General features: G+C 36.0%; 1 protein-coding gene across 1 annotated transcript; it reads right to left on the bottom strand.

Annotated features, from left to right (window-relative positions):
* Positions 1–50: 50 nt before the first annotated feature.
* LOC112052232 (uncharacterized) lies at positions 51–11129 on the bottom strand. The gene is made up of 6 exons (XM_024091241.2): positions 10998–11129; positions 9426–9591; positions 8846–8958; positions 8196–8288; positions 7239–7369; positions 51–243 (listed from the first exon to the last, which is right to left on the bottom strand). The coding sequence occupies exons 1-6, from the start codon at positions 11127–11129 to the stop codon at positions 51–53; spliced, it is 828 nt and encodes a 275-aa protein (XP_023947009.1).
* Positions 11130–14051: the final 2922 nt, after the last annotated feature.

Here is a 14051-nt window from a genome sequence, read left to right as displayed (position 1 = left end):
ATAGGCATCAAAACTCCGTTCCAATAAAATTCTTTGACATTAGACAAGTTTTATTCAAACATGCTCTCTAAATCAGCCATCTTCATCTCAGGCGAGTCCTGTTTGGCGGGCGCGTCCACATATACGCGTACACACGTGTTATGTTCCGAGGCTTTCTTGATAAACGGCGCTGTTGTACCGCGCAACTTGTGCAGAGAAAACTTTGCGAGACAGGATAGCATGCAACGTTCGGCTATTTTGTAACTGAAAAATGAGGTTATAGGCGGAATTATGTTTGTCTGACGTCTCTTGTCGTGACGCATCAGAACAGGATCAGTATCATACATTTTGTATGGCAACGTTTACCTACACTTGCGTGTTGTGACATGTCGTAATGGCTTCTGATGTGTCGCATAAACAATGTATGATACCGATTATGTTCTAATGCGTCACGACACGACACGCTAAACAAATATAATTCCGCCTTAAGACACAAAAAATGTTACATATGCTTAAGCATGCAAACATTATTGCTATATGGTTGCCAGACATAATCTTTTATTTATATATCTACCCTCATCAGTTATTTAGTCGTCTAATAAGTGTTACAAATAGTACCTGCTTCCCGCCTATTTCGTATAGATAAGTGTCGCCGCCTAGCGTATAGTAGCGTCATTTCATTTCATACTTTTATGACTTCCGGTTATTATAGTTAAATTTAATTAAGTAACAATGATTATCAATCCGAACAGTGGAGAGGTTATTATTAATTATTGATATAAATATAATTATTTATTTTACATGATATAAATTCATCATTGGTTATTTTACTCTTGACAACTATGACGTCACGTTATGATTTAGTTTGTATTTAATTTCTCAACTTTGTGTTTCGATATTTTAATATTATTTTACGATCGTTATAAATATCTTTTAATTATTAATGTGTTTTAGATAGAATTATAACGTTTGGTTTGTATAATAATACTCCGGAACTATTATTAAAACGTACTTGTATTGTTAACATATTCGTGCTACCAACAGTAGACACTAACTTTGCAAATATTATAAAATAGAGGGTTGTTTAGCAGATTCATTGATATACTACCATCAGCGTGTAATATTAACATTATAGCGGAAGCTATGCTGAAATTGTTATCGAATAAATTTGTGTACAGTGAAAATATTATTTTACTTCTCCCACCTTCTGTAACATCTCAGAAGTGGGCATAAAACTGTTGGGATCCTACGCTACGGGTCTCGGCAAGAAGAAGAATCGAAGAAAGCAAAAACGGAAATTTTTTTTCTTCTACACCACGCCCTTACCAAGAAATCAACTACATGTGACGCACAGAATTGAAACTCAAAGAAGTTTGTAATCAAGCTTCGTCTACAATACCCTGATGAACGCTGGTACAAAGACTTCGAAGACTACAATATCGTCATACAAGCGTGTCCGGATACAGCATTCTACGACTAGTCGACTTTGTTGAAAAATTTGATGTCATGTCGGTAAGAGCAAAGGATTAAGGAAGACTTCGAGAAGTGCAACATTATTGGAGAAGACGCTTTATCGTCTATCATCAAAAGCCTTTTGGTGGAGCTACGTTCAAATGCCTTCCAGCCTCAAAACGTCTGATTAACTCTTTGGGTTTTCATCTGAACAAGAAAGAAGCAACTAAGAAGACAGAAGCATCGTCAATGCGGCAGCGAACGTGTAGAAAACTTGCAGTGTATGGCGCCTCTCCAACGCTTCAGCCCTCTGGACTGGGGCCCTGCTACACCTGCGGGAGCACGAGCCTCTAGTCGCCGCGCCGCCGAGCCGCCGCGCCGCCGCGCCGCCGCGCCGCCGCGCCGAGCCATTTGCTGGGTTGCTGCGACATCGCAAACTCCGCGGCAGCAAACACATACAGTCCAGGTTAGTCCAGCTATGTATACTTTTATATCGTAAACTTTTTTTTTGCGCTTATACAAACGCCTCGCCATTGGTGTGCCGCGTGCATATAAAATTACATAATACATTGGTACGACAAGTAAATTCCGTATACTGCCAGAAAAATAGTAAAAATCGCCCATTGTTATGAAAAGTTTTGGAGGTGCTCACTAGTAAATATTAGAGTGGAGTAGTAGGTATAGGTTACATATGTCTATGTGACGAGACATGCAGGTATATGGATAAAGTACTCGTGATGTGTTCAAGTAGTGATACGTGAAAGTTAAAGTTTTTAATGATTATTATACTGTTATACATTTTATAGAAGGCAGTAAATGATCAAGTTGCTGGTACAACTAGTCACTGATTCAAATACCTATTAGTAATCTTGTCCTGTACAAAAGTCTTGCAGTCGTATAATAGTTTCTAGCAAGAAAACTGTTTATAACCTTAGTTGATTTATTTTAAATGTATGACTTCTTACCAAAGCTACATTTTATTGATTTGTTTGAGTAATAATAAAAAGTAAACAGGCATTTTGTACAAAGTTCTGTTTAGCTAATTGGGTAAATTATAGCTCTCCTTGGCGAAGTTGATAAGTGAATAGAGCTCTTTCACAAACAGTAAAAAAAACAGCCGTTCATAGCGCCATGTTACCTAAAACAACCAAATTAACATATACCGATATCAAAAGAGTCTCGTAAAGTATTCCATAAAAGTGTTAAATACCCGCGGGCAAAGTAAGATTGTTTAATATTATTGATTGAATTACTTGTACGGTAGGTTGCACAATTAGCTATTAAATGTTATTGCTTATTATATCACCCTACAAAATACTCCCATATTAAACTGTTCATGAAATATAACAACTTATCGTAACTAATCATAATTATAGTATTAGTTCAGAATTCAGTTTATCCAGTTTTTATTACAGTCAGACAGGACATCTCAAAGCATTTAAAATTAGAAAAATTAAATACTTGATATTACTTGGTGTTGACGTTTATGACAGTAAAGCGTTTACAGAGTTCATTAATAGCGCTATAGTAAATTAGAATCAGTAGGTACTAGCCAAGACGTGATAATTAGGTATGCCTATCGCGTACTTTATTGAAGTAACTTCTGAAGAAGAGTTCTATCATATAATTCGAGGATTTAGCTGATGTAGATTTGATAAATAATAAAATCTGCTCTTAGGGTTTGTCTGTACTTATCAATATATTTCATGTACAGAATTGACTTCTCTACAGATTTATTATAAGTATAGATATAATTTATTACCTCGTTTACTCCTAGCTTAAGGGTGGCTAGCTATTCAGGATTTCGGTTCACAAATAAGATACTTATAAGCCAGGAAAGAAAGAAAATTGACAATTCAAGCTGGCTCTCTAATTAGAATACAGTGGTATACGGCTAACTCTAACTGAACAGAGTCGTCTTCTTTTCGCGATGAGAAATGATAAGCATTATACCCTGAACATAAGAGCCCTTAATCACAATTCAACATTTAGTTTAGGTTAAGTAACACACCAAAGTTACCGCATCTTACTGTAGCTCAGGGCCATCTAGTTTCAAATTCAATACGAAAATTACAACTTTCATCGCACCTATACGCAAAACTATTATATTAGTTAAAATAACTGCTTAAATAAGAAAACTATACTGAGACCGATTAATTAAGCTAAAACTTAACAATTAGTAGTAGTTGCAAAAATATCATATTTAAGTAATTAATACCACAGGTTTTAAATAAGTGAAAAAAATATAAAGATTTACTTTTTCTTATATTAAAAAAAATACATGCAGTATTGTGTACCATTCGCTCATGGAAAGTTATCGTATGCCTAAAGTTAAAGGGAGTTCTAATTATTTATTTGAATACTATATGTGTCTACATCATTAAGGGGCCTTTTGTAAATACTAGGGAACCATTTATACTATGGTGCTAACTGTATCAATTGATTATTCTTACAAAATGTGTTTTAGTCAGGGTATTCCTGTTACAATTTTCAGTTCACTATATATTATCAAAAGATTAAAAGTTAATGGGTAAATAAATAATATCATTTGGATTAGCTTTACATATAAAATTATCATAATATGATTAGTTGCTATAATCCTCCAAAATAGTTTGACCGGTTCTGATTAAGTTTTATATGTAGATAATATTAGGTAGGTCCGAGAAAAGGTTGTTATACATTTTTGATACCCTTAAACGATAAGGGTGGTTAGTAGTAAAACTTCTAAAGCAAAGCAACATTGGCTCAGCTAGTTACTTTATAATAATGGAGTAAAGCTTCCACTACCCGTAATTTAACAGTTTGTTGAAGAATGGTAAATCAGGGTTATATTGAATGCTATAGAACTTTATGTATGCTAATGGTCAGGTGTGTGTAAATTTAAACGATCATAGATGGCTCGAGTAAATAGTAGTTATTATGTCCGATAGTGGAAAAACGTGAGACGATACACTTTTCTATATCACACGAGGAATTAATACTCCTTATTCCAGTAAGCGTATCATAATGTTCAGTCATAAAAATGTTTGAATGTCAGTTTGTCCAACCCGCGAACTACAGCCACCTAATGTAGGTACAAGAGCAAGACCTACACAATAAACGGAACAATAGCTATATCAACAAAAATATGTCTGTAATGAAAATGGTGTTTCGTACCCACATATTATTATAGATATAAACAGAATTACTGATTTTGGAAACATATGTTTTTTGGGAAAACTACAATATAAATGTACTTATATACTAAAATCTAATCATAAAAGATTTCTAAAGCGTAACATGAGATAGGTCGATACGTATAAAATTTGTACTATAATGTGTGGGGGCTAAGACCTTATGGGATGCAGTTTACAGATTCAATTAATTCAATTCAAAGTTCGTCTATTGATAGAATGTACTAGTGAATAAGTACAGATATTAAATTATATTCTTGTAATATTAACAAGATTAATAGTTCTACGTATTTGCAGATTGTTCTGGTAGATAGGGACGAAAATGAAGTTACAGATGTCCTCATATACGGTAGTCGAGAATTAACATTGATTTTCACAGTTCTAAATAAAAAAAAACGCACAATTGAAACAATATTATTGTAAGATTCTCTCTATGTGACTTATGCATAAGTGGCGATATATGTGATTCGGTTCCTCTTGGTTTACTTCTACGTGACTTCTGTCTTATGTGGCACTCGTCAGTGATTCACTTCTATGCGACTCACGTCTGTCTATATCTATATATTCGACTATGGCTTACCTTTTACTATATGTCTGTATGATATACGACTTTGTGACCTAAGTGTGTGTGACCTGCGTCTGTGTGACCTGCGTCTGTGTGACCTGCGTCTGTGTGACCTGCGCCTGTGTGACCTGCGTCTGTGTGACCTGCGTCTGTGTGACCTGCGTCTGTGTGACCTGCGTCTGTGTGACACACGTTTTTGTCTGTGTGAAAAACCTAAGTATTTGTGTGCTTACCTAAATTGAACGAACGAATTCCAAACGAAAAGGAGATTTAAACCCACGTCTTACTAGACACGGGCATAAGTTAGTTATTTCTGCATATCGTCTCCAAAGAGTAAAAAAAAAAAAATCTATTGTAGGTTTGGGTGTACTCTTCTATAACAAGATCCCCAAGACTGTGATGGACCTGCCAATGCATAGCTTTAAGCAATGTGTTAAAAAACATTTACTTAGTCGAGGTTACTACAACATTGATGAGTTCCTATAAAGATAAAAGCGCTTGGAGGCCATTGGGTCAGCTTTCCACCTTCACACAGGAAATAAAACTATAAGAAATTGTAATTTTTATCAATTGTAAATTATAATACTCTATGACTTTTTCAAAAGAGCAACTGTTGAGTTTCTTGCCGGTATCTTCTCAGCAGAACCTGCCTTCCGAACCGGTGGTAGAATCTTTACAAATAGTCTACTGTCGTGTCAAAAGTGCTTGTAAACTGAGCCTACTTGAAATAAATGATTTTAGATTTTGATTTTGATTTTGAATTGGTCCGAGTTATTTTGATTAATCAAGTTATCTTAGTGATTCATATTTATTGAAGTCGGAATGACCTAGTAACTAATATGCAGATAAAATTCAAATATGTGATTTTATAGTAAAATAAGTATTTCCAGATTAGGTACCTGTCTGGAAGTACTAATAGCGATGTTTTTGTTTTATCATAATTTCTGAATTTCTTTCATATAGATAGCACAATATACTTATTGTTTGGGTTTGAAGTCTAAGTGACCCATGAACATATTTACCAGAAACGAATTAGGCTTTATCATAGCACTTCGATTATGTATATTGATCAAAACCTTGTCAGTTTCAAATTACTGCTGGATCCTGTTCTTTCCAGATAACTGATGGTGCAGTGGGAGATACCAGAGTGTTACCAGAACGCCGTGGGACACGGCTTCTTCAGGATGGCCGAATGTTACAAATAGTACCTGCTTCCCGCCTATTTCGTATAGATAAGTGTCGCCGCCTAGCGTATAGTAGCGTCATTTCATTTCATACTTTTATGACTTCCGGTTATTATAGTTAAATTTAATTAAGTAACAATGATTATCAATCCGAACAGTGGAGAGGTTATTATTAATTATTGATATAAATATAATTATTTATTTTACATGATATAAATTCATCATTGGTTATTTTACTCTTGACAACTATGACGTCACGTTATGATTTAGTTTGTATTTAATTTCTCAACTTTGTGTTTCGATATTTTAATATTATTTTACGATCGTTATAAATATCTTTTAATTATTAATGTGTTTTAGATAGAATTATAACGTTTGGTTTGTATAATAATACTCCGGAACTATTATTAAAACGTACTTGTATTGTTAACATATTCGTGCTACCAACAGTAGACACTAACTTTGCAAATATTATAAAATAGAGGGTTGTTTAGCAGATTCATTGATATACTACCATCAGCGTGTAATATTAACATTATAGCGGAAGCTATGCTGAAATTGTTATCGAATAAATTTGTGTACAGTGAAAATATTATTTTACTTCTCCCACCTTCTGTAACATCAGTCAAACGAAAGCTTATTTTATGCTTAATTTATCTGTATTAGGTTTTCCTGGTACTTTTAGATTGTGTGTACATAATATGTTTAGGTTTAATGTTTTATAGCTATAATTTAAAAACATTGTAGGTAGTGGTATCAAACAATGTAAAAACCTCCTACGTTCTTTGTTATCCTGGTACTTTGTTTAACGAATGATGATGAAAGCTGACATCTAATTGATGAAGTAGGAAAGAAAAAAAGAAAGGTTGGTAATGCAGGGCATACTCATATGGATTAATGCAGTCCATGCGAATGACATCGTATCCCAAATCCTTTGCTCGAGTCTTCGATTTCTGCGCAAGCATCGTGGCCACACCCTGTCTCCGATATTCCGGTAATACAGCTATCATTTTAATCTGCGAAAAAAAAACCATAATTACTGATATTCCTACTCTTTTTTCCTCATTCTTATTTAAGAGTACCTAGTAGGTAAGTAGTAGAATAATATCGATTAGGCATTTTAAATGAAAAAAAATACTGAACTCTAATTTGGGTAGGTAGATTAATCACCAATTTGTAGGTAGTTACGAAAAAGTTACCTTGATGCTCGAATTTGAGCGACCTGCCACTATTGAGTATCTACCGTTAGTACAACACGGGCGCAGCAATATTTTGATTGCATTTTGACAAAAAAAAACCTGAAACCACGTGATGCTACATGCAGTTCGGCACTTTTCAGATATTTCGTATTAATTTGATTTAGATAGTCTTAGTGTGTAAAAGACAATAACTTGCTTCAAGTGCTTGTGAAGTCATTGTCAAGGTGTACTGTCGAGGAAACTATCGCTTGGGCGGGTGTGCACTTTCAAAAGGAAGTTGGTTTGCTCGTAATTGCCTTCGTGTCAGTGGTGAAAAACTGCCCTAGATAAGTAAAGGAAACAATAAAATTTCTTAACCAGCTTAGCTATACCGCGTATAGGTATTCTATTCTCGTGGAACATTCCACAACGGCAGTTTTAGTCGATGGATGTAAATGATTTTTTTTAAATTTAATTTGTAATGCCTAATAAAATTATCTATACTTACCAAAAAGTGTTCCCATTACCACTAATTATGTTAATTGGAAATTAAAAAAAAAACATTATCTCTTCACTAGAATCACGTGGTATGAACGTAATAGCACTCTCTTTTACTATAGCTATAACTTCAAATATCAAATTGAATTCTGACCCTAGGTCTCACCTCGAAAATTTTGTCCGCATTGAATGTATTCCAAAGATTTGGCGTTTCTTGCAGCTTTGCGGTGTAATATAAAAAGTCTTTCGTATTAGGGTCCTATGACAAAATATTACATACATTATTTAAGACACACTCAACAAGACAAACAAAATTACTTATTGATGGATTACGGTGCGAGAGCCAATGGACCAATAACGGTAGGCATATCTTCTTCTATAATATAAAAATGAATCGCAAAATGCGTTGGTAAGCGCATAACTCAACAACGCCTGGACCAATTTGGGCAATTATTTTTTTTAAATGTTCGTTGAAGTTCTAGGATGGTTTTTACGGCGAGAAAAATTCGAATAATAGTCGGGAAAACCATAAAAATAGCCCTTTTCTTTTTCCAATACAAATGTTTTTAAACGTTGTCAATTTGAGCTTTATTGTTATTGTATAAAGTTCATATTAATAATAATTAGAAAACGGGGTAGGGGTAGGGTAGAGTAGGGTAGGGGTTGTTGAAAGTTGACATCGAGTTTCACGCGGACGAAGTCGCGGGCGTCCGCTAGTTTTAAATAAAATATTTTATTAACAAAATCTTCATCGATGACCTCCTTTACGAGCTTATAGCTTCGCGCTTTATTAGAACACTCGTTATGCTTACCTACCTGTCGATAAAATGCATAGTTGCGAAGTTTCTTCGGATCGTCTGGTTCGGCGACAAAATTAATACAGACTCCAGCAATCGCACCTCCATCTGTTCTCGCGAACATAGAGTTACCTGTAAGCAGTGTTAAAAAGTGGGTAGGTAGTTTTATCACTATCTCATAAAGGTACCTTCCTTCCGAAAATTGGTGGAGGTACTGAATAACGTGTGGTATACTCCCTTATGTTCATCTGCTGCGCTCGAGTAACTGCAAAAACCTCCTCTTCGGCTCCCCTACTATTAGGGTAGGCCTGGGCCGGGAATGGGCATTTCCTTATCAGCTTTTATTGAATGTCTCAGGCTGTAGTTCCATAACATATACCTGCCAAGTGGCACGTCGATTCTCTTTCTACGATCGCTAACGCTTCGAAGACTAGAAAAAAATATGGGAATGACAGATCTTGATCACGTGACCTGTCGATAGCAAATGTCATTCCCATACATTTTTCTACTTTTCGAAGCGTTAGCGATCGTAGAAAGAGAATCGTCGTGCCACTTGACTAGAGGGGCTGACTGATCAGCTTAGGTACTTATAAACTGACCTTGTTTAATAAGACCAGCAATGTAATCGTCGACAGCACTATCATTGTTTAGATCCATGTGGCGGGCGCGCACGAAGACATGGTCGCTGAGGAAATACCGTTTAGCCAACCGCACAGCCGTTTCGTGGTTATATGTTTGCACTGGGACGATTGTATACTTTTCAGGCTGCAAGGAAACCCTCATCATCATTATCAACCCATATCCGGCTCACTGCTTAGCTCGAGTCTCCTCTCAGAATGAGAGGGGTTAGGCCAATAGTCCACCACGCTGACCCAATGCGGATTGGCAGACTGCACACACGCAGAGAATTAAGAAAATTCTCAGGTATGCAGGTCTCCTCACGATGTTTTTCCTTCACCGTTTGAGACACGTGATATAGTAAGGGTAATTTCTTAAAATGCACACAACTGAAAAGTTGGAGGTGCATGCCCCAGAACGGATTCGAACCCTGATCCTCTGGAATCGGAGGCAGAGGTCATATCCACTGGGCTATCACGGCTACCATCATCATCAGTATCATAATTTTTTGACCGCCTCCGTGGCGCAGTGGTATGCGCGGTGGATTTACAAGACGTGGTCCTGGGTTCGATCCTCTGGGCCGATTGGGTTTTTCTTAATAGGTCCAGGTCTGTTTGGTGGGATGCTTCGGCCGTGGTTAGTTACCATCCTACAAAGACGTACCGCCAAGCTATTTAGCGTTCCGGTAGGATGTCGTGTGGAAACCGAAAGGGGTGTGGATTTTCATTCTCCTCTTAACAAGTTATCCCGCTTCTATCTTAGATTGCATCATCACTTACTATCACGTGAGATTGTTGTCAAGGGCTAACTTGTAAAGAAAAATGTATCAGTTTTTTATTTCCCCTTCACTTTTACCATTTACGTTTACTACAGCGCCAGGCCTGTCTTATAATCTGGGCATCTGGGGAATATGGAACTTTAACTTAGGTACTGCGCTGCTCCATTGCGGGTTGGCGGGAGATAATGTTAAATTCATTAATGACCACTAACATATGTTAATGGTAATGATTGGGACTGACGACTTAACATGCTCTCCGGGGCACGGGGTGTAACACCAGTAACTTCCCAACTCCAATCTCCACATCGAGTTCGAACCCTAGGACCTCGTGATCCTGGACCACATAAGCTAACCACAGAACCAACGAGGCAGACAACAATTAGTAAGGAAATACACCTAGGTACATTATAAGTTTTGTAGATATACAATCAATTTCCTAAAACAGGGACCTTCCTCCATATAGAATGGTATTGTAGCAATATGCTTGCAAAGTCTTTACATAGACAACGAGTCGCGAAGCTAAAAGCTAAAGTGGGTAAGCCACATAGTTTGTAGACCCATTGGCGACCCTGCATTGGAAAGCGCAGTGTTGGTCGACCCCCACAAGGTGGATCGAGGACATTAAGCATGTTGCAGGGAGCCGCTGGATGGGGGCGGTTCGAGACAGTTGTATTTGGGAATGCAAGAGGTCTATGTCCAGCAATGGACGTCCATTGGATGTTAATGAAGCAAGCTTTACTTGTAGCGAAAGCAGGTTTTGTAAATTTTCACTTACTTTTTCTTGTTGGACCAAATCATTTATACCAAATATGCTATAACAATTCCTTATTTGTAACAAACGAAATTGTTTAGAAACCGTTGACAAGATTTCCAAAATATAAAATGGTTTGATGTTATTTAACAGCATCATTAATAAATACAATAAATTTTTGCAAAATAAATTAAATCGTTTTCACTTTTGCATCTCTTGAGAATTTGTTATGACATTTTTAAGTCAAGCAAGACAATAAATATCAAACATAAAATTTTATTTTGATGCTTAAAATAGACGATTTCGCCATAGAGGTCTTAATTGGCATTTTCAAATCGATAATATAAATAAAATTTCAAGTGTATGTATGCGATTACAAAGTTTTGTTGTAACAAAATTTTTCCACAAGTGCTTATTAGTTATTTACATCATACTAAAACATGAACAAACTTGAAAAAAAAATCCATTGGTCTGTTTGTTCGGGCTAACACAGGTGAATCGATTTTAATGGGACTTTCATTAGAAGGTAGAAAAGGTTATTGAACAACACTAAGGCTACTTTTATCCCAGAATATAGATGTTTTTCGCGCGATTTGTTAAATAGGTATCACGTGGACAAAGTCGCGAGCTTTTGCTAGTTTATAGTACTTAAACAAGTTTTAACGATTTACTTTTATGTTTTGTTTATTTTCGCATTAACAAAATTATTAGCCGTGTAATTGGATAATTAATTAAATTTTTCGATAAAAAATATCAGTCTTCGTCATCAATGTACGTTTTGAAATACCGTTTTTGCTTTTTCTTATATTTAGGTAAGAAGTTATTTTAATTCAAAAGGTTTTTTTGGATATCTACTGCCTGCATCTTTATATTGGGGGTAGTTTCTATGTTTTCTACAATGTCTTTAACGAAATTCATTAAAATTCAAAATTGTTTTAAAAAAGAATGTTAGTATATCTTAGTACTAACAAAAACAAATATGTTTTAGTAGGACCCTGGTTTCTGAAATGAAGTGATTTATTTTTAAAATTGCAAAATTTTGATAAATAAATTTGAATTATTTTTTTACGTTCATAATATTAATAACTAATCTCGAGCTAATGTTTCACCCCTGGTTCATATCATTTACAACATCCCAACTTCGGGATGAGATTTTATTGTGAAAATTTCTTAAAACAAAAAAAGCTCAACTTTACATAGCCTGACTTGAATTCGAACTCAGTACCTCTGCATCCGCAGCTAACGCTAACCACTGCACCAGAGGTACTGGTAAAGTATTCAAAGGAAATATTTTTCATATCTAAAATATACAATACTATTTGTAACCAGGTACCCTGCATTGTTTCGGATTAAAGTACATCGATATAGAGAATCATAACGACAATCTTAACAGAGAAATAACTACCGACGTCGCTGATCGACACCAAACTAAAAACGCCCATAAAACGAACCCTTCAAAGAAAAAAAAAGATGGCAGGAGAAAATGGCTACCATCGTACCTAAATTTGCGAGATCTGACTAAATCCATTCAAAACGTAGAAGAAGATAAAGACAACGACCTCAAAAGTAAAATTGCGACACTAGTTGAACAAACAGTGCATGACACGAATAAAAAAGTTGAATCAATATCGCATATTAAGGAGCAGACGCGGCAAGAATATCCTTACAAACTCGGTTTCATATTAAGCATGATAAAGAAGACAAAAGAGGTTCTGGACGAGCTTTTCAACATAGCCACCAAACATAAGGATGATTGGAAGGCTTTAGAGCAGTTAAAGATATTTGAGCTCATTGTCCACACTAACGTAGATACGACGAATCTTGTCAGACAACTCATTGAAGTTCACATACAGTATTTAAATTCTACGGACGCTGATCACAAGAGAAGGGTGGTTTTAATAAAATAAATATTCTTGTTCATAAGATGTAATTTTATAACTTTTACTAGCCGAGCCACCTTTCAAAAGTTAGTAGTTCCTAGTAGTAGGAACTATTCCTCGTACCGTTGTAAATTGAATGGTTAAAGGACTTAACATTAGGTTTAAGCCCGCTAACCAGTATTGGCTCTTAGCTCCTACCCTTAACCTCCTTTTGGATGTGGGTACAACCTAACCCACATCCAAAAGGAGGGTGGCCTGGCTTAGCCTTGTAGTAGTTGTAGCCTTTAAAAAGGCTGTTTATATCATAGACGGGTTATCAAAATAACACAATTAAAGGATAAATAAAGGAATAAAATGTTGCCTAAACATCCAAGCCAAACGAATGGGCTAAAAGGACCTTAATCAGGCCCTAATTAATTACCGTGTACCGGGTACACCGCACACCGCAAATCTACTAAACTATCGTGAATTCTCCTCTCTCATTTATTTTAACGGAATAATTAAATAAGTTAACAAACGCCCATATGTTTTGTTTTATATTGTTTAGAAAGGTTTTTGATATCCATAGCAAAGACAGTTTTAAAAACTACGTTCTGCAATGAAACATCTTTCTTCTTTTGCCCAAAGTTCGCGTAATTCGTCATTGGTGAATGGAGCAATGGTGATTTGTTCGGCATACGCCAGGGAAGTTTCATAGCCCCAAATAAGTTGGTTTTCTTTCTTTGGTCTTTGCTTGTTCTAGTCTTGCTCTTGTCTTGTTTTGTCTTGTTCTAGTCAGAAGTAAGGGTAAAATACACTTTTATCTCTTTCAAGTAAGCCCGTTTTCATTTTAGACTTCATCATCACTTCACATCAGGTGAGATAGCAGACAAGGGCTTACTTATCATTGGATAAAAGAAATAGAAGAATGATTATGGTATTAGGTAGGTACCTACCTACCTACCCACTTACAGCCGTGATAGCTTTGATATGATCGGTGCCTTCAATTTGGAGGGCATAGGTTCGAATCCAGCCCGGGGCATGCACCTCCAACTTTTCAGATTTATAAGCATTAAAATAAATTAAATATCACGTGAGTCAAGCGGTAAAGAATTAATACATCGCAAAGAAACCAGTGTACCTGAGAATTTTCTTAATTCTATAAGTGTGAAGTCTTCTAACCGGATTGGGCTAGCGTGGTGGACCTATTTTCACGACC

Source organism: Bicyclus anynana, chromosome 15, assembly GCF_947172395.1.
Source record: "Bicyclus anynana chromosome 15, ilBicAnyn1.1, whole genome shotgun sequence".
NCBI lineage: Eukaryota > Metazoa > Arthropoda > Insecta > Lepidoptera > Nymphalidae > Bicyclus > Bicyclus anynana.
Note: the sequence above shows the minus strand (reverse complement) of the source record. Positions and strands in the feature narration are given on the sequence as shown.